Source organism: Aythya marila (assembly GCF_965140915.1).
Source record: "Aythya marila genome assembly, chromosome: 2".
NCBI lineage: Eukaryota > Metazoa > Chordata > Aves > Anseriformes > Anatidae > Aythya > Aythya marila.
In genome coordinates, this window is record NC_139043.1 from 3,110,881 (window position 1) to 3,130,633 (window position 19,753).

Sequence of the window (19,753 nt, forward strand, 5' to 3'; positions counted from 1 at the left end):
CGTGGGTCCTTCTGCCAGGGAGAAACCTTGGCAAAATGAAAGCTTTTGCTGCAAGCTCTTGTTCCTCTGCTGCCTATTGAGGGGACCATATAGAGTTCTGCTTGTTTTTTTCTTCATTTCCACCTTCCAGGATGGCAAAGTGTGGTAGATCTGAGGCTTTTCAAAGCCCAGCCCCACTGATAGGTGACCAAATGCCTCCAAATGCACATACTGATTATTTTTTTAGTAGGTAAGGTAGCAAACAGCTGTTGGAGAGTAATTTCTCAGCTGCTGTAAGTGTGATTCTCACCCCAAAATGAGACTCAGAGGTGAGACATCCCTGACCCAGTAACATGGCCTTGCAGAGCAGAGAGCAGAACATGGGTGTCTGCCCCAGCATCACCCCAAAATACCCCAAAATGATTTCACCATCACCACCAGGAGGGATTCTCCAGCTGGACATCACTGCCACCTGCTCAGAGGGATGTGTTCACACCACCACTCTTGGACACAAGCAGAAGATAATAAAAAAATATCAATATCTCAATAATATCTCGATAAAAACAAGGTGCTCACACTGAGGAAAAAGATCACTTTGGGGGACCTGGAGTTAAAGTAAACTCTACCCATGGTGTTTTTTTTTTTCCTGGGACAGATGCCAAAGGAAAAGCGTCGCTCAAGCAAACACTGGGGGTGATGTTTTTATAACCTCAGAAAATCTCCTTTTACATACTTTTTTATTATTATTTTAAGACTTTTTTTCCCCAAAAAGTCAGGAGAACAGGGCGTAGCTCCGCAGCAGATGTGTCATCCGAGGCTGCCGGCGGGGAGGAAAACTGAACAGCCCCAAGGGGGTTGCGTGAAAAAAGCCACCCTGAGAGCACCCAGCGTGCCCCCCAGGGAACCCCTCTCAATTTTGTCTTTTTCCCAAAACTGTTTTTTTCACAGAAAAATAAGGTGCCAACACTCCTGCCCTGCCAGCAGCAGAAAGAAGCCTCCTTCTTCCTCCAAACGCCATGAGTCACCGGGCAGAGCGCTCAGCTTGCATCACAGCAGCCGTGACTCAGACCGAAGGGGACAAATTCCTCTTGGGGGAACCTCTGCAAGGCACGGGCTCTCTCGGGGATGAAAAGGATGAAATAAACCCCAAAAGCCCTGCACCCAGCCTGGTCTGACCCCCCCCCACATCAGCTGGGGTTTTGCAAGGACAGGCGAGAGGCGATGGGGTGAGCGCCTCCTCCCCGCGTTGAGTTAGAGCGAGAAGCTGCTCCGGGTTAAAAATAACCCACCAGAAAAAGAAAAAAAAAAAAAGAAAAGAAAAAAAAAAAAGTTATTTTTAGTGCAGAGCATCGTCCTGATCTGGTTCAGAGTCCAGGCGTGGGGACCCGGCTGTGAAACAAGCGGGTGCTCAGCTTGTAGGGGGAGCTGGCTATGGGGGACACGCGCACCGGTGGGGTTTTGCTGCCCAGGGGTGCAACTTCTCAACCTTTTGCAGGAAATTCTCCTGACGGCAGAATTTGGCAGGACAAACAAGGGGGATTTGAGCATCTGGGGCTTTTTTTTTTTTTCCACGTCCTTCACCACCGAGTCCCCGGCCCCGTTTGGCAGCGGCGGTGTTTGGGGATGCTTCTGCGCTCAGCTTCGGGCACCACAAGGAGCCTGAAGAAGAAAAATGTGAGCTGAGAAAAAAGGGGATGTGCCAAAAGCAAGCTCGTGAAAGCCTTGCAGTAATCTCTGTGGGTGTGGGATGGGAAATATGGACTGTTCGTCAAAGGCTTGGCGATAGAAGCGCCATCCCCTATTGTCACTTTAGGATGTGCATATGGGAAAGGTTGTTTATATATATAAAAATATATATATATAAATTATAAAAAATATATATTTTTGTTTTCTCTTCGTGGCTTTGCTTTTCCAGCACCACCGTTGCCATCGCCCTCTCCTGCATCACCTGATTAATTTTTTTTATTTATTTTTTTAGGGAAAGAGGTTGTAGGATCCAGGCCCTCTGTCCTCCCTCGTGTAAGGTTTTTGGCTGCTGCACCGTTTCAGCCCCATTTGGCAGGCGAATGGAAGGCTTTGGGGTGCTCATTTGCTATAACCACTGGGGAAAGATCTTGAAATAAGCCATTTTTGTGGCTTCTCGCTGCCTCTCAGAACTCCCCAGCCTGTCTTTAATAAAGGATTTATCGAGAAGTCAACCTGGGACAGCACACGACCTCGGTTTCCCTCGAGGTTACCCAAAACAGAAAGGAAATCATCCCGACGTTACCGCATGCATTTGCTACGCCAACCTCCGAGCTTTTGTATTGTTAAACCAAAAATTTTATTTTTTTTTTCCTTTTTAGCCCCCATGGCGGGGCGCAAGGGCAGCTTTCAGGTACGTGCCCAAGCCTCAGGCGCATCCCTGAGTAGCAGAAGATGAGGGCAAGGCTTCCTTTTCCCCTAATTTTGCCCCTTTTCCTCCTTACCCCCCTTTCTACTCTTTCCCCCTTTTTCCTTTTCCCTTTTTTTTCTTCTTTTCCCCTTTTTCCTCCATTTTCCCCCACTTTTACACATTTTCTCCCTTTTCCCCTTTCCCCCTTTTTCCCCATTTCTCCTTTTTCCCCCATTTTCCTCCATTTTTCCTTTTTTCCCCCTTCCCCCCTTTTCCCTCCTTTCCCTCTTCTTCTCCCTTTGCCACCTTTTTTCTTTTCACACATTTCCCGTTCCCCTTTTCCCCCCTTCCCCTCCTTTTTCCAATTTTACCCTTCCCCCTTTTTCCTCATTTTCTCCCCTTTTCCCCATTTCTCTCCCTTTTTCCCCTTTCCCCCCTTTTTCTTTTTTTCCTTTTCCCTTTTCCCTTTTTCCCCTCCTTTTTTGCCTTTTCCCCCCTTATTCCCCCTTACCACATTTTCCACCTCTTCCCCTTTTCCCCTTTTTTCCCCCTTTCCCCCCTTTTCCCCGTTTTCTCCCTTCTCCCCACTTCTCCCTTTATCCTCTTCCCCCCTTTTTTTCTTTCTTCCTGTTTTCCTTCCTTTCTCTTCTTTTTCCCCTTTTCCACAATTTTCCCCCTTTTCCCATGTTTTCACCCTCTTCCCCTTTTTCCCCCTTTCCCACTTTTTCCCCCCTTTTCTCCTTTTCCCCTTTTTCCACATTTTCTCCCCTTTCTCCCTTTCTTCCCTTTTCCTCTTTTCCCCATTTCCCTCCTTTCCCCGCCTTTTCCACCTTTTTCCCCCTTGTCCCAAGTTTGCCCCCTTTCTCCCCACTTTTCCCCTGTTCCCCCTTCCCCCTTTTTTCCCCTTTCCTCCCTTTTCCATCTTTTTCCTCCTTTTCCACCTTTTTCCCCTCTTCCCCTTTCCCCCCCTTTTTCCCCCTTTCCCCTCTTCCCCCCCTTTTCCCTTGTTCCCCTTCTTCCCCATTTCCCCCCTTTTCCCCATTTCTCCCCCTTTTTCCCCCATTCCCTCCTTTTCCCCCATTTCCATCTTTTTTCCCCTTTTCCATCTTTTTTCCCCTTTTCCCAAGTTTCCCCCCTTTTCCCACGTTTGCCCCCTTTTCCCCTCTTTCCTCCCCTTTCCCCACTTCCCCTTTATTTCCCCTTTCCCCCCCTTTTCCACCTTTTTCCCCTTTTCCCACGTTTTCCCCCTCTTCCCCTTTCCCCCCTTTTCCCCCCTTGTTCCTCTTTTCCCCTCTTCCTCCCCCTTTTCCCTCGTTGCCCTTCTTCCCCATTTCCCCCCTTTTCCCCATTTCTCCGCTTTTTTCCCCCTTCCGCCCTTTTCCCCTCTTTTCCCCCATTTCCCTCCTTTTTCCCCTTTTCCCCTCTTCCCCCCTATTCCCCTCTTTTCCCCCTTTTCCCCCTTTTTTCCCCCTTTCCCCACATTTTCCTCCTCTTCCCCTTTTTCCCCCTTCCTCCCCTTTTTCCCCTTTTTTCCCCTTTCCCCCCTTTCCCTTCCCTTCCCCCATTTCCCCCCTTTTTCCCCCATTCCCCCCCGGCCCCGAAAAGGGGCGTGGCCAAAAAAAGTGGGCGTGCCCACCCCACCCATATATGGGCGTGTCATCGAGTGGGCGTGTCCACACCCCAAGCCCCTCCTCCTTCCCCTCCCCGCCCGCCTTTTTCCCATCGTGCCCCGCGCGGGGCTGGCACTGACGTGGCCGCCGAGCGCCGCCATCTTGTGTGCCTGGGCGGCGAGCGGCGCAGGGCGGGCGGCTCCGAGCGGCACGGCCCGGGGACAGCGAGCGCAGCGCCCGCGGCAGCGCCGGCCTTCCCCGGTGGGTCCCCGAGCCCTTCCCGGCTTCCTTTCCCTTCCCTTTTTCCCCCTCTTTTCCTCACCTCAGCCGCCGCCCGCCCGCACGGGGGTTGCGGCCTGAGGGGGGCCTGAGGCGCCTGAGGCCTGGGCGCTGAGGGGGGGGGCGGCGGGGCCGCCTCAGGCCGCGCTCCCCGCGTTCCCTCACGGCTTCGGCGGGGCCGCTCCCGGCCGCTCTGCCCCGCTTCCCTCACGGCTCCGGCTCCAGGTTCCGCAGCCAGGCCTCGGGGTTGGGCCCGGGGAGCGGCGGGGCAGGGCCCGGAGCTGCCCCCCGGCCACTGGGGGGCTCCTTCCATCTCCTCCTCCCACTCCCTTTTTCCTCCTTTTTCTTCCTTTTTCTCTTTTTTTTTCCCCTTCTTTTTCTCTCCGGGGAGCCGAAGGGAAGGGGGAACCGCCTCGCCGCTCCCCCTACCGGAGGGATTAACCGGGCCGGCCTGCCTGCCCCACGCTCCCGCATTCCGGCCCCGCCCGAAGGAGCTTTGCCTCCCCTTCCTCTTCCTCGGAGGGGCCTCGGAGAGGTGGGGCCGGGGAGAGGAGGGGGGTGGGTGGGTGGATAAAGTTCGGGGGAAGCTCGGCCGAGGGAGGTTGTGCTGCGAGGGGCTGGCCACCACCACATGAAAGTGGCGGACATCCAGCACTTGGGCTTGGAGGTTTGGGAGATGGCTCTTCCATGGCACAGCAGCTCCCAGTGCAATGATATTATACTCTAAAACCACCATATTATGTCTCTGTAAGTAGTAAGTGTGATGCTTGGGGCTGACAGCCTCCGTCCGACAAAGGGAGAGGCAAGGAACGGGAACCTCGTTCATCATTTGCCCCATTGCAGCGTGACAAAGCCCCGGCAGGTCATAAAAACTGCCCAAATGTTGCGTTTGACATTGACCTTGCTGCTGTGCTGCGAGGCTCCTGCCAAAGCAAATTCCACAGGTTGATTAGGGTTGTATCCAGAGGGCTTGTTTGGAAATACAGCTTGGTCAATAGCAAAGATGGGAACTGTTTATCTAATACTTTGAACTTTGTTTTGCAAGCAGGGAGGCCGACAAAACCCCCTTGCAGCATATCCCATTAACCTTATTTTTCAGGCAAAGGAATCGAGTCAGAGTTTTTGCTCAAGGTCGCTCGGCGGCGTGCTTATTGCTATTTTTTGCTCCTGATTTGAAGCCTTTATGTAGGGGAGGGAAAAAAGGAACTCCAGCTGAACTAGAGGATTGCTTCTTGGCTTTTGTTCCTGGATTTTGTAATCAGCTTGTCGAAACAAGTCCTGGTAATCGTACAGATACAGAAAGGGGTTCTTGGAAACGAAAATTCGGGAGGCTGGTAGGACGCTGCGTGTTCCCTATGCTTAAAATGCCCCAGCAGTGCCCGAGAACCCTGCTGGACTGCTTTGTGTGTTGTGGTAATGACGCTGGGTGATGGGGTGAGGGAACTTGCCTCGCTTGAACCTCTTACGCCCCTGTGGTTTGCCGAGTTCACCGACTCCTCCGCTGCGGGAGCGCATCGGGCGTCAAAATGACTCAAGCAGATGTCATCCCCGCTCAGAGCAGCCTCTCCTGCTCCAGCAGCTTGTGGCGGACACCGTAGCTGCTGGATTGTACCTTTAGGAGCCCGGAGTAGGGTTACAGCGCAAACACCTGGAGGGAAGGAGCTCCCCAGGGGGCTGAGGCACGATTTTGGAGGTTGCCTGGTGGTGAAATAGAACCCAGAGCTGGCAGGGGACTGGGCTGAAGCGCTGCACTGGTGCTGAGAGAGAGCAGGGTGGGGGCTGGATTGGTGTCCTCGTCCAGCTCGTTGGGTTGTGCTCGTTACACGGGTTAAAAATCAGCTTCAAGCAGCGTTCGTACATCTCACCAAGGCGTAATTATCAGATAAACTGTCAATTACCTGAATTGGTGAAAGGAGAAGCTCCCGATACCAGATTCCAGCTGAATCTGCAGTGCTGCTGTTTAAAGAAAGCCCTCTCTTTAATAAGAAAAGGCTTTTATTAGAAATAAAAGCTGCTGGGATGTGCCAGGAGGGACTTTCATGCTAGAATTCTTGCGGGTTTCAGCAGCCCTCCCAGGAATCAATATTTCCTTGCAGTGGCTGAAGTCGGTGAGCACGAGTTCACTTTTTCTTCGAAGGAACAGTTTGATTCCTTCTGGAAATCCTTCAAAACTTCTGCTGCTGGGGTGCCGTAGAGCCTGTATCAGAGCTCGCACCCTCCTCTGCTGTTCCTCCCTTTATTAACTGATGAGTAAAGAAGTTTAGAATCAGCTTCCTACTACAGCAGCTGGTTTTTGTGTCATTCAGCATATTTTCCTTTCGGCTTGCGAGTATCCGTTTTTGTTTCTCCTTTCTAGTGTGTGCAGACATTGGAGGACCATGGTGCTGCTTGTGCTGACGTTTCAGTTCTGATGAAACGCGTCTAAAACTCTCACGCAGGCGCTGATCTCATACCCAACCCGCTGTGTAGGCTCTGCTTTGACATTTTTTCCCCCAAACCGAAAGCCGATTTAATTACCGGGGCTCTCCTGTGAGTTCTTGCCATTTCCCATATAAATGTTGACTTACTGCCCGGCTGCTAGGAAGGAATAACGGGGTGTTTGGCTTAGCTCTGAAGGGTTTTAAACTCGGGAATGGTTCGGCCTTAAACCCTGCAGAGAAATGCTTTGTGATTCTCCCTCCCCCAGCAGCACAGCCTCAATTTATTGGAGGAGTGTGAAGTTAGGATCAAATTGGGGTGTCACAAACACGCTGCTGGCACCACCTTATTCCCTGAGCAGTCTGCGGGGAGGTGATGGATTTGTGTTATCCAAAGCCATGAGCAGCACCTGGTGGAGCCTTCAGAAAAATATTTTTCAGGCCAGATGTTTTCTCCTCTGTGTTGGTTTGCCTGTTTTTTGAGTCGTGTATGGTTCCTTAAAATCGGTGGAGATTTTGCTGTGCGACAGAAGTAGCTCGTTCCCCTAGATCCAGGTGAGCTTAAGGTGATGGGTTTGGTTTGTGACCTCTGGCTTGCTCCAGACTTCTTGTTTTACTCCTCCTGGTCCTTCAGGAGTGAGTTCTTGTGGTGTGTAGGAAATGTCATCGCCCCAAAGGCTGCCTTTAGCTGATCAGTTGAAGCCTTTGGAGGCCAAATTCAGCAGTGCCTCTGCCTGGCAGCACGGTTCCAAGCCCTGAACTTCTATTTTACATGGCACTACAGGGTACGTATCCTACACTAAGCTCCTCTGAGGGACAAACACCAAATTTCTGCCCCCTGGGGACATTGGGTCCACTTCACACTTGGCAGAAATACCCCCAATATGCAGTGGGGGAAACCTCTGCAGTGGTTGGGGTCCCTCAAACACTCCCCTGGTTTTAACGGGTATGGCTATGGGGTCATTGGGACCTTTTAGGAATGAAAACCTCTGAGAAGTTCTCGGGGCTGCCTTTATTTTAGGGATATTGAGTCCAGATAACTCCCTGTTGGTGGAAGAACCCCGCAGGCTCGGTAGCTACCCCTCTATCTTGTGCCTGATGACCTGGGAATAGCCTTGAGGAACCCAAACCCAGCCAAATCCCAGCGTGAAGGCCCCGTTAGCAGGGCTCCTGTTGACACTGGGGCATCTTTCCCTCGGGTCATCACGTGTGGAGGGCCAGCAAACAGCGCCTAAAAATAGCCGGGCACAACTGGAGGTGAGCAGTTGGCTTCGGGGCCACCCTGGCTGTGTACAGAAAGGGATTGATCACAGTTTGCCCAAATTTTGAGCAACAGAGAATTTAAATCTGTAAAGAAATGGCTCCAGATGTAAAAACTCCAGCTGTACATAGCTGCCTGTGCCTGCAGGGTTGAGCTGCTGTGGGCCTAGCTTGATCCTAAACCTCCAGCAGGGGTTTGTTCCTTCTTGGCTTGCTTCTCATGTGATTCAATCACACTCTGTGTTGTAAGGAACAAGCTGCTGAGTTCATCTGTGTTCCTGTTCTTCACCTGTTCTCGTGTGTAACACCAGCAACAGCTGCTCAGCCTGAATTTTAAGAAGTTTTCTCACCTCCCCTTCACACGTGGCCTTGGTGATGTTTTTGGTGTCTAATATCTTGCTGCTTTTAGCATCTTCTAGAATGTGACAAAGCAGAAAAGATGATACTGGCTAACTGGTAAGACCTGGCTGGCTTTTAAATTGAAATCTCTGTGAAGTAACAAATAGAATTTTCTTTTCCTGTGAGTGATGTGATCTGTTTGTTAATCCCAGTTTAGGAAAGATGGGTTTGGTTATTTTTTCTTTCAATTAGAGGTGCGGAGTTAATGGTTAGCCCAGTGGCAAGCAGCCTCCTCGAAATGGAGACGTATTTGGGATGGCAAACAGGCTGCTGCTGTCAGCGCACCGGCGTTCCTTGCCACGGGTCCCTCAGCAAACAGAACAAGGTCCAGAAAGAATCAGTGAGGCTGGAAAAGCCCCCAGAGATCATCAGGGCCAGCCAGCATCGCCCATTAAACCCCGGCCCTACAAGCTGCCCGGGGACAGCTTTTTGGTAACCCTGTGCCTGTGGTGTTCCCATTTCACTGCCTGGGTTTTTAGGTGGGATTTAGGGTCAGTGCCGTGAGGGGGTCCAGCTTTGTGATGCCGTGGCTGCCCCTCGTGGAAAGGGGGCACTGAAAAAAGATGGAAATGTCCTCGATAAGGAGGTTTTGGTGGTTTGCCTTCTGCACCTCAGAGAATCGAGCTTGTCTTGGCTGATCTTGCTGCTGATGTTATCAGTTACAGAGACCAGGGTGCCAAAATGATGGCGTGAAGCAGCTTTTGTCGCTGTGCTGGCAATTTATTCTGCTTTGGCAGCCTTCTGTGGGAAGCGTTGGTACGTATGAGAGAGATAAATGTTCCTCTCCTGTCCTTTGCCTAACAAAATAAGCCCTGACTTTGTTACGGTGTGTTGAGAGGATGTTGCAACTCCTGGCTTCGTGAAATTTAACCCACAGAAAACTTTTTCCAGAGGTGTAGGACTGAGATTCAGCAGAGTTGTGGCAATGCAGCCGCGCTTCCTGTATCATGCGGTGGCTCCGCGAGAGAGATGCTCTGAATGAAACAGCCCTGAAAGGCATTAACGGGTGGTTAAGTGCAAACTGCTCCAGGAGATTAAATGTTGAATGATCTTAGGTCTTGAGATACTCCTCAGAGCTTTTATTCAACCCTCTGCAATTAATAAAGGCGAATTCAAGCTCTTACCATGAGCTGCGTCGCTGTAACAGGCACCGGGCTGCCTGCTCTGGCAGCTGCTTGGAGACATCTTCTGAAGATGTGCTCACAAAGTGTAAGCAGCTCGCAAGCAGTAGGTTTCTCGTTATGATTTCAGGCATCTCATTGGGCTTGTTGAGCCTCTAAAACAATCAGTTCACTAATTATTGGCAACATTTAAGGAAAAGCAGAAGGTATTTTTGTATATAGCATGCATATAACATTTTGGCAGGTCTTCACAGATGGGAAATGTTTGAAGATGCCTGAAAAGTGACGGGATCACTCAGTAAACCTACCAGGGTCTTGAATTTCCCCGTATCTTCAGTGTGTGTGTGTTCTCCTGGTCCAGCTAACGGGCTGAAACGAGGCAGACACGCTGCTGAAAAGCAGAGCCCTGGACTGCAGGTCGGGTTCTGGTGCTGGTGTGGCTGAGGATGTCCTCGAGGAGGAGAGGAAGGAACTCGAGGAGCTTTTCCTCGTGGTGTGAAGTGACAAATTCAGGCAGGGAGCGTGTCCCAGGAGGGGCGTTGTGTTGGTTTGCCTCTGTGTGAGCGGCTTGGATAAACAGGGACTGGGGCAGAGCTGCCTTCTCTGCTTCCTCCTCAACTTTCCTGTTTATATCGCTTCCACAGATGGATGTGGCAGGTGAATATTCCCCGTGCTGCTTCAGAAATGCGACAGAAATGGTTTCATCCCGAAATTTTACTTCTGAACTTCTCGCTTGGTTTTCATCCACGGGCTGCCCTGCCTGGGTTAGAGAGGAGCTCAGTGCTAAAGTTTCAATCCCGCTGAACTTCAGTCACATAAAATAAACGAATCTGTGACTCGAGTTCCTCCAGCGAGTCAGTGCTTGATGTCAGTCGGGAACTTTGGAGTGGACTCTGGACCTCGCTGCGAGGCTGCTTTGCTCTCAGGCACGTGACTCGCTTTGTGGCACAGGCTTAACTTCGGGGTTAAAAACTGGTCCCAGCAAACTCCATGGGCCTTCCCCAGCGCTGAGCGAGGAAGCCAGCCTTGGGAAATCTGCAGCACAGGGCTAAAAAGGCAAAATTTTGGTCTGGAGAGCACTTCTCACTTCAATATTATCTAATTGTCTCACGCAGATGTGCTGTGAGATACACTGCAGTGAGAATTCTGTTTCAAGCACGCAACAAGCACTGGGTTTCAGTTGGCCTCGGTCTTTTCTCTTTTTCTCTTCAACTTGCATCTGAATTTTTAGACTAAGCAGCAAGAAAAATGTGTGATGTCCCAGCTACATCTGGCTGTAAAGCTTTCAGGCTGATTTTCTCCTCCTGGGTGAGCAGAGTGACAGCTCTGGGTGGTTTGAACTCTGCAGGGGCAAGGTTTGGGGTGGAGAAGTGGTGGTAAGGGTGGACCCGTCCCAAGGGCTTGGTGTGGGCAGGGTGAGGCAGTGCCCCAGCGCCTAGCCGGGGAGATCCTGGTGGCATCAATCACTTGTGAGCAAGAAAAAGAGTTGGGAGAGGGCGCTCAGATATGTGGTCTGATTTTGGGGTACTCCCTTGGGGCCCCAGGAGCTGGACTCGATGGTCCTTGGGGATCCCTTCCAACTCAGGATGTCCTGGGATCCAAAGTGAAGAAAGAAGCATCTGTTTCTAAACCTGGCTTTTGTAATGGACTTCTTAATTTTGGTAGTTGTGTCAAAACCCATGGATTTGCTCCGTAAAGAAGGTCGGTGGTGTTAATGAAAGCAATTGCGCTCACATTGTGCTCACAGGGCACTTCCTCAGGGTTCGGGAGGAAGGAAACTGTTTGAGTAGGAGGGAATCCAAGCTGTACTCAGAGTTTCCTCCTCCAAGAAGGCACAGCTAAACAGGGAAAAGAGAAGAACATGTTGAAAACTTCATGTGGGGAACAAACCCTGTGCTCGGGTCGGGGTATCTCTCAGGGTTTGTATGGCCTGGGGATATTTTGGTGGCTGTGCCCTGCTCAGAGCACGCCGTCGGTAACTGACGAGTGATGCTGTGGTCTCTCTTCTCCAGACTTCACTGGCCAGTGAAAACATATCTCAGCCATGGGAAATATTTTCGCAAACCTCTTCAAAGGCCTCTTTGGCAAAAAAGAAATGCGGATCCTCATGGTTGGTCTGGATGCTGCAGGAAAGACTACTATCTTGTACAAACTGAAACTTGGTGAAATAGTAACTACTATCCCAACTATAGGTAAGACTTTTACGTGTATTTAAAGGCTTGCCTTGAGGTTTGGGTCCTGTTTGCAGCAGTGCCTTACCCCACTGCCACCCCAATGTAAGGGGACTGGGTGCTGAGCCCTGACTGCCAGAACAAACGTGGTTAAATCCCATGCTATGAACAAATCTCTGCCAAATCTTCTGGCATGGGAGGGGATTACACTGGTTTTGTTGTTTTTTCCTTCAGTCCCTTGGGGAATGACCCTTCGTGGCCCGCAGCAGGTTGGGCTGCATGCCTTCAAGGCACACTGTGGCCTCGGGTAGTCAGCTGAGAACTGAATATCTGAGCCATGCATCATTTGTTCTCCTCAGAAGCCTGGAGTTGCCTTTTTTTCAACATAATGTAGTTTGTTCTGCATTTTTTTAGCTGCTCAGGTAGCAGTCCAGCTGTTAAGTTCATTAATTGTGATGGGCTGGTGGTTCTAGAAGTTCTAGAGAACCCCCATCCCAACGTTACAAGGGATGCACTGAGAGACTGCCTGCTTAAAGTAGATCTAAAGCTTAAGGTTAACATTTTTAGTAACGACATTGAGTGTGACTTGGTAAATAAAACAGGTACAGGCCACCTATGTTTAACCGGGACTTTGCCACGATTTCTATTTTAGGTTTCAACGTGGAAACGGTAGAATACAAGAACATCAGCTTCACAGTGTGGGATGTCGGCGGCCAGGATAAGATCAGACCGCTCTGGCGCCATTATTTCCAGAACACACAAGGTGAGTCCTGACGCCTAATTCACGGGTTTCCAGGATATAAAGCTTCTAGTGTCCGTGCTATAATAATCTTGTCTGCTTCTTGGGGTGGTGGGGAGTACAGGTTACTACAGGGTGTGTTTGTGTGCCTCTTATATTAAGCTCCTGCTTGTTTAAAGAGGGCTGGAAGGAAATGCAGAGACCAATCTTGTCCATCAGAATCAGAACTCACAATTTCTGCTCTTCTTCTATAAGCATCGTCGCTCTCAGCCTGCACTTCAAAGCAGCCTTTTACTGCTTGTCAGTTCCTACAAACTTCAACAGCCCCGTGAGCCGAGAGCTTGTCACTTCTTTCACTGCTCTGCCTTTGTAGCGCGCGTGCGTTCGAGCCCTGTCACAGGATTTCAAGAGTTGCTACTCGTTGGAAAGTATCGAGTGGTTATGTAGATAAAGCACACGAGCTCCAAAAACACAAAAGCGGTGAGCTGCTCGCTTTTACCAGCTCTCAACAGCAGCAGGCTTTCAGACATGAGATTGCAATAATACAAACTGCTTTTTCAGGTATATTCTGCGTTACTCCTTCAAAACTTAGCTCTGATCTCCAGCAGCAGGTGTCCCCTGGCAGTAGTATTCGGTGTGTGCTTATTCCCACTCTTTGCTTGCTCCTAGGTCTGATTTTTGTGGTTGACAGCAATGACAGAGAACGAGTGAACGAGGCCAGAGAAGAGCTCATGAGAATGTTGGCAGAAGATGAGCTTAGAGATGCCGTTTTATTAGTGTTTGCTAACAAACAGGTATGCCCGAGGAGGGTGGCTTTGTAAGAAACCCTGAAAACATGGGATATATCTGTGAGTGAGCTCAGATTTGTGGTTTCGGTGTAATAGATACGCTCAGTAAGTGTCTCTTCAGCTTTGCAGAAGACAACAAACCCTCTCAAACGCCTCTCAGGGCGCCTTCTGTAAGTGAGCTTAGAGAAGGAAGAGCATGCTGCGACGTTGCTTGTGCAGGCTCCGATGTGACGGGCGAAAAACCTGCGTGAGCCTTTTTAGAATCACGAAAGGCGGGCTATAAACAGAAGCAGCGCTCAGCCGAGCACCTTGTGATAAAAGCTGAGGTGAAATCATTACTGCAGTTGCAGAAAACACTTCCTGAGTGGAAAGAAAGTGAATGAAAGGGCCGTGAGCTGTAAGCAGGCTGGGGGCAGATCAGAAGGGCCCGGGGGCTTGATCCAAGCGTCAGCCAGTTTGCTTCTGTTTTCTGAAGGCAGTATTTGGTGATGCTGCCAGCAGTGCCCTTGGTTATGTTTTTAAACCTTTGAAAACTTTGGTATAGGCAAAATAGCTTGAATATAAATTTATTTCTCTGGGTTTTTCTGAAAGATGAATTGAGAAGCTTTAAATTTTTTATTTCAATGGCTTTAAAGCTGATGATCAAACTGTTAGGAAGATGGGCGTTCCTCCTCTGGTGCTAGGAGAGAAAATGACTCTTCTTCCTCCCTCCAGGACCTGCCCAACGCGATGAATGCAGCGGAAATCACAGACAAACTTGGACTGCATTCTCTTCGTCACAGGAACTGGTACATCCAGGCAACCTGTGCCACTAGCGGAGACGGTCTCTATGAAGGACTGGACTGGTTGTCCAATCAGCTCCGAAACCAGAAATGAAACCATAAACCTTCCTCTTCCCTCTTTTTCCACCCCTCCCTCTTATTTCCTCCTATTCGCCCTTCGCTTTACTCTAATGTGGCAAACTGTGCTACTTTGTGGTATCGAGTGCCGGAAGCTGTTTTCATTTCTTTTGTCACAGTATATATTGCATCATGCTGTAAATGTGGCAAATCCAAGCCTGAAAACAGTTAGGTTTCTTATTTAATGTAAATAGTTTTTGTTTCCAATGAGGCAGTTTCTGGTACTCCTATGCAATATTACTCAGCTTTTTTATTGTAAAAAATCAACTCACTGTTTAGTACTTGGAAGGGATTAAGTGGATTACCATAAGGGTTGCCAGCGGTCCTCGTGCAGTAGAGCTGAATACTATCCCGGCTGGGTTGTGAGATCTGTGAGATCCATTTTGGTGGCTGGTTTTTAACCTGAATTCTGTATTTTCTTTTTTAAATAGTCGAGGAAAAGTATAAAAACACTTGAACACACAAAGGTTTGACATAGCTTCTGCTGTTCTAGCTCTGACGCGGTGACTCTTGATTCTTTTGAACCGGTGAGGCAGGGATTTGACACCCGCCTGGCTTCACCTGGTCAAAGCACAGCCTGTAGCTAACAGATCTCTGGCGCTTTCTGTAGCTCATCCGACGTGCTCGTGTTTGTTCCTGCTCGTTAAAAAGATTTGTCGGACCTGGTTTAGCTGAGCACACAGACTCATCCTAAACTTCTGACTTTTGGGTTCAGGTGAGATTTACCACTTCCATTGAACTTGAATCATTTCTGGAAGTCACATTTTTTTAGCCTGTCGTATTTGTCAAAAAAGTGTTTTGTACTTTTCTTGTGTGTAAACCACTCCAGAAGGCAAACTTTTTTCCACAGAAAGCACAGCCTGTACTAGTCCTAAGCTCTATAGTCAGAAAGTACTGTACTTAAGTAAGAATTGCCATGAGAAACACCAAACATCTATGTATAGTGTCTAGGGGAAAACAAAAAAAAAAAAAGCATGAGAGTTAGGAGAGTCATTCCACTCTAGAAGTACTCAATCCCATTTTGGAACAATCCCATATCTGTATATGTGTGAAAACCCTTGGCATCCCTCATACTGCAAGGTTCAGATTTGCCATCCGATTAAAAAAAAAAAGACCTCTTTACTTTTTCTTTTGTATTTTGATAAACACTGAAGAAGCTGGAGCTGTTAAAACTTTAACTTGAGGAACTATCAGAACTGGTTTGTTTAGTGTTGTGGAAACCTTTATTGCTTTCAATACACGATTAGTAATCAACTGTTTTGTATACTTGTTTTCAGTTTTCATTTCGACAAACAAGCACTGTAATTAAAGCTATTAGAATAAAATCTCTTAACTATTTCATGTTTTTTATGCCTGGCTGTTCATTTGATCATCTTGGCAGAATCATAATGAAATACTTGTTGAATAAAAAGTTTCATGAAACTTGCACTGGTATCATGTCATTTTGTATCCCCTTTTAGGCTTGAGTGAGGGCTAAATGGAAGCAGTACCGCATCACAAGCTCTGTGAAAATTTTAAGATCTCATATTTACCTTTTTTTTTTTCCTTTTTTAAGTGAGGAAGCGGGCGGCAGTCTTGTGTGTCCTGGTGCCTGGTGGTGGTCTGCTGCTTCTTGCGTCCTTTGAGGTCATCTGTTGAGCTTCTTAAGCAGCCCCCAGCAGCTTCTTCCTTAACAATAACCTCTGGGGCTGATACGGTTTTGGGGACAAAGTCTGTCTTTTTAAAACTCCTTTTTTCCCCTTCCACAGCCTGCTCTGGGGCTGCCCTCCTGCCTTCTGCAGGCTCATTCTGGTCCTGGCTGCCCTGTTACAGGTTTTGAGTGCTGTGGTTGCTCTGCCCAGCTCCAGGTTTATTCCGGGCTCAGCCCTGGTTGTGTTCTCGGTGGTGAAGTGTAAACAGTGTTGGGCAAACACTGCCAGGGAATTACAAAACTCTGGTAAGTCAGGTTACTCCTCCAAAACCCTTCGTCCCACCTGGGATTTGGAGCTCTGAATCACAATCTCAGCACGCCCTGCTGGGCAGGATGGGTATTCAGGGCTGCTTGGCCCTAAAAAAACCTGAAGGGCCCAGGAGGAGGAAGAGGAGGGCATGGATGTGAAGGTGCTGATGTTATCGGAGCTGGGGGAGCTCGGAGAATCAGTCCCCCATGGAGGAGGCAGCTCCAAAAGGGTGGGGAGGGGCTGAGGCTCCTGCACCCCCTTTCCACCTTAGACTGCAGGGCCTCACACTGGGATCTGTGCAGCCTTTGGGGTTTTAAGTTCCCTTTTCAGCCCGGAGCTCCCGGGACCGTGTTCCTGTTAACCCTCCCCAGGCAGCGTGGCCACACTGCACCATCCCCACCCTGCATCAGGGTACCCCCAGCAGGCACCATGCACCACCCAGACCCCGAAAACCCCAAAGGGGTGACCCCAAATAAGCGATCCCATGGAAAAAACAGGTTTGGGATAGGGATTCCACCCCAAAAAGCATCTCAGGACGCAGAACCCCGCAGCAGCAGCAGGGTTAAGCAGTGGCAGCAGGGACAGAAGGGCTTTATCACCGAGTGTCCCCCTGCTCAATGCGCCCCTTGTGCACGCGAGGCCGGTCCCACCCCGCACCAGCACCCCGCTGGGATGACGAAGCCCCCAAAACGCTGCCAACAGCACCGGGCGCGGGGCTTTTGTCCCCAAAGCCCTGTCCTGGGCAGCAGAAAAAGCAGCATTAATTAAACAAACGAGGCCCTTGTCGAGATGAGCCCTTCCCCAGCAACCAGGATTTGATTTAAAACCCACGGATTCACCTAAATCCCCCTTGGTTGGGGTCTGAGGTTTAAAATCCTGCAGGGGTAAAACACCCCAGTCCCGTCCCGCTCCTCCTCCCTGTCAGAGGAGTATTTCTAATTTGTGTAGTTTCCTTTTTAACCAAAGAGGCCGTTTCTCAGCCAAAAAAAGGCACATCCCTCACTCCTTTTTTTTTTTTTCCCTTTGCTGGGAAGGTGGCGGCTCGTGCCTGAACCTCCCCAAATCAAAGAATTTAGGATCAGGGTGGGGGGTCTCCTACTAGCAGCCTGCTTGGGGCACCCCCAACGAGCACCCACGGCATCAGAGAGCCTGCTCGGCCTCCGCTTCACCTTTATTTTGCAGCTCGTAAACTTAAAAAAGGCTTTGCCAGCATTCGAGGGCATCAAAAGGGGAAAAAAAAAATAAAAAAAAAAACAGTAACTGCACCCAAATCCCCTCTATGTAACCCCAACACGCGTGTGCTGCTTCCAGTGCTACACCAGGCCTGTGGGGTTTTAATTTGGGGTAACGGACCCGTGGAGCAAGGAAAAGGGCGCCTGGGTCCCCCCGCTGGGTGTTTTGCTCCTTTTTTTCCAGCATTCTCCCGCTTTCCCGTGCCGGAGTCCCCGAGCGGGCTGTGCCAGCAGAGCCGTGGCTTTAATTTCCAGAATAACCTTAAAAAATAGAAAATCTCCGGCGTTTCTTCCCCCCCCAAGCCCCTCAGTCATCCAAATCGGGGTCGTGGCGCTGCCTGGCCCCGCCACGGGAACGGGGTGAGCGGCTCCTGCTCCTCTTCCTGCTCTTGTGGTGCAGGGACGCTGCCCTCCTGCGGGCTGGGCGGCGCGAGGGGCTCCTGCCCGAGCCTTCCTCGCTGCTGGAGGAGGAAGAGGAGGAGGAGGAGTCCGTGGTGTCGTGGCGGCGCCGCTGTCTTGACACCTCGGGGCGCTCCTGGGCTTTCCTGCGGTGGTGTCTGCGGGGATAGGGGGCAAGGTCAGAGCTGGGGACGCCCATCCGGGACATCCCGGCCCCGCTGCGCCCCCGTTACCTCTCGTCGCGGTCCGGAGAGGAGGAGGAGGAGGAAGGGGAGGCCGCCCGCTTGTGGTGTTTGTCCTTTTTCTTCTCCTTCTTGTGTTTTTTCTTTTTCTTTTTCTTCTTCTCCTTTTTGGCTTTCTTGCCGCTCTCCGTCCTGTGGGGTCAGGGTGAAATCAGCCATGACCCTCCAACCCCTTCCTCTCCCCAAAAACCCATCCCCAACCCTCCCTCCAAGCACTCCCCTTGCAGGTCCCCCGGTAAAGGAGAAGCCTGCAGGGAAAAAAAGGGCTTTTGGGGTCAAAGCAGAGGGGTTGGGGGTGGATTTCCAAAGGTTTGGGGATTCTTGGGTGGCACTGGGACGTCCCCAGCCCTCACCGCTTCTCCTCCGCCTTCTCCTCCTTGTCCTGCTTCCTCTTGGAGCCGGACGCCTCAGGACTGCCGGGGACCTTCTGGTGCTGGAGGTTGGAGAGAAAGAAACACGGGGCGAGTCCACGGGCTTGCCCAAAGCTCTGAATTACCCAAAACAGGCGCATTTTCCCTTAAAAGGGGGAAATTAACTTTGGGATCAAGTTGAAACGCCCACAGCTGTCGCTTGTTGTTGTTAAGAACAACGGGAAACGCACGTACCGTGAAGACAGAGAGCCCCATCTTGGCCGCCTCCTTGTCCTCTTTGGAGAGCATCACCCGGCCGGCGCTGCCGCTGGGGACAGAAAAGTGAAAAATGATGATAAAAAAAAATAAACAAACGTGAAAAATGATGATAAGGATAAAAAAAATAGAGAAAACTGCTCTGAGAGGCGGCGTCTCGGTGCCCACCTGGAGCTGCCCAAGCCCACTACCCGGTCCACGTCCTTCTCAGCTCGCTCCGCGCCGTCCCGCTTGCACACCTCGGCCAGGTCCTGCGGGGGAGAGCACCAGGTCGTGTGTACCCCCCCAAAAAAAAAATAAAGAAAAAGAGCTGGGGGGGACAGCCCAACCTGTAGGGGATGGCGTGGGGACCCCCTCACCTCCTTGCTGAGCCCCGTGGGCTGCCTCTTCACGTTCTTGTAGCCCCTACGACAAAAAAACAAAAGGGACAAAGGGTGCCGGGGGGTGCCCCAAGGATTTATTTTTTTGGGGGAGGGTTGTGAGGGGGGGGAACTCACAGTGCTGCCATCATGGCCTCCTGCTCGGCCAGGCGGACAGCAGCCAGCTCCTCCTCGCGGGACAGCGGGGTGGCCTCCTTCTTGCTCTTGGCGTACCACGTCAGGTCCTTGCCCTTCTGCCAGCGGCCCACCGGGGCCATCAGGGAGTTTCCTATGGGGACATAAATTAGTGTGGGGGGGGCACAAAGTGTTTTGCCCCTTTTTTTCCACCCCAACATCCCCCCAAGGTGGTGTGGGGGATCCTTACCCAGGTAGTTTTCCCTCTGTTTGTCCGTCTTGACGTCCTCCCAGCTGAATTGGTCCTGGCCCCCCCGCACGCCGCCACGGGACGAGCCGAACATGGTGCCGGGGGCGCGCTGCAAGAGTCAGCCCCCGTTGTTTTACCCCCCCCCACACACCCCATAATTGAGGGTAGGGGGGAGGCTTAAAGCAAGGATACCCCCCAAAAAAAGCCCCAAAACCCTGCGTGCAAAGATCGGGGAGAAAACCCAGAGGGAGGGCAAAGGGATGCATTGCTATTGCTCAGGGGGGGCGGTTACACGAGTTGGGGGTGGTCAGCAAAGCCCAGAAGCCCCCCACACCCGGCGAGGAGACCCGAGAGGGGCTGCAGCGCCAGCAGCAAGGCGCTGGGGGCTCGGAGGCGGTGGCAGGGCCCGGATCCCCCCCTCTATTCCCGGTGTCCCCCCCTCCCCCCTCTCCTCCACCCCCACGCACCTCCCGCGCCGCTCAGGCCCCGCTCACCCCGCAGCCCCGCCCGGCTTCCACCACTGGGGAGATAAAG

The 19,753-nt window shown here is 51.0% G+C and overlaps 2 protein-coding genes across 3 annotated transcripts; one reads left to right on the forward strand and one right to left on the reverse strand.

Moving 5' to 3' along the window:
• The first annotated feature begins 4,092 nt into the window (after positions 1 to 4,092).
• ARF1 (ARF GTPase 1) lies at positions 4,093 to 15,462 on the forward strand. Its single transcript, XM_082753035.1, has 5 exons — positions 4,093 to 4,224; positions 11,452 to 11,631; positions 12,263 to 12,373; positions 13,019 to 13,143; positions 13,852 to 15,462. The coding sequence occupies exons 2-5, from the start codon at positions 11,484 to 11,486 to the stop codon at positions 14,011 to 14,013; spliced, it is 546 nt and encodes a 181-aa protein (XP_082609161.1). The 5' UTR covers positions 4,093 to 4,224; positions 11,452 to 11,483; the 3' UTR covers positions 14,014 to 15,462.
• Positions 15,463 to 17,129: 1,667 nt separating this feature from the next.
• LOC309875747 (multiple myeloma tumor-associated protein 2 homolog) lies at positions 17,130 to 19,729 on the reverse strand. Of its 2 annotated transcripts, none has more exons than XM_082755422.1 (9): positions 19,714 to 19,729; positions 19,220 to 19,328; positions 18,973 to 19,123; positions 18,835 to 18,880; positions 18,644 to 18,726; positions 18,455 to 18,527; positions 18,203 to 18,282; positions 17,841 to 17,981; positions 17,130 to 17,765 (listed from the first exon to the last, which is right to left on the reverse strand). In XM_082755422.1, the coding sequence occupies exons 2-9, from the start codon at positions 19,311 to 19,313 to the stop codon at positions 17,516 to 17,518; spliced, it is 918 nt and encodes a 305-aa protein (XP_082611548.1). In that variant the 5' UTR covers positions 19,314 to 19,328; positions 19,714 to 19,729; the 3' UTR covers positions 17,130 to 17,515. The 2 variants fall into 2 exon arrangements, with proteins under 2 accessions (XP_082611548.1, XP_082611547.1); XM_082755421.1 differs by having other exon boundaries at positions 19,687 to 19,715.
• Positions 19,730 to 19,753: the final 24 nt, after the last annotated feature.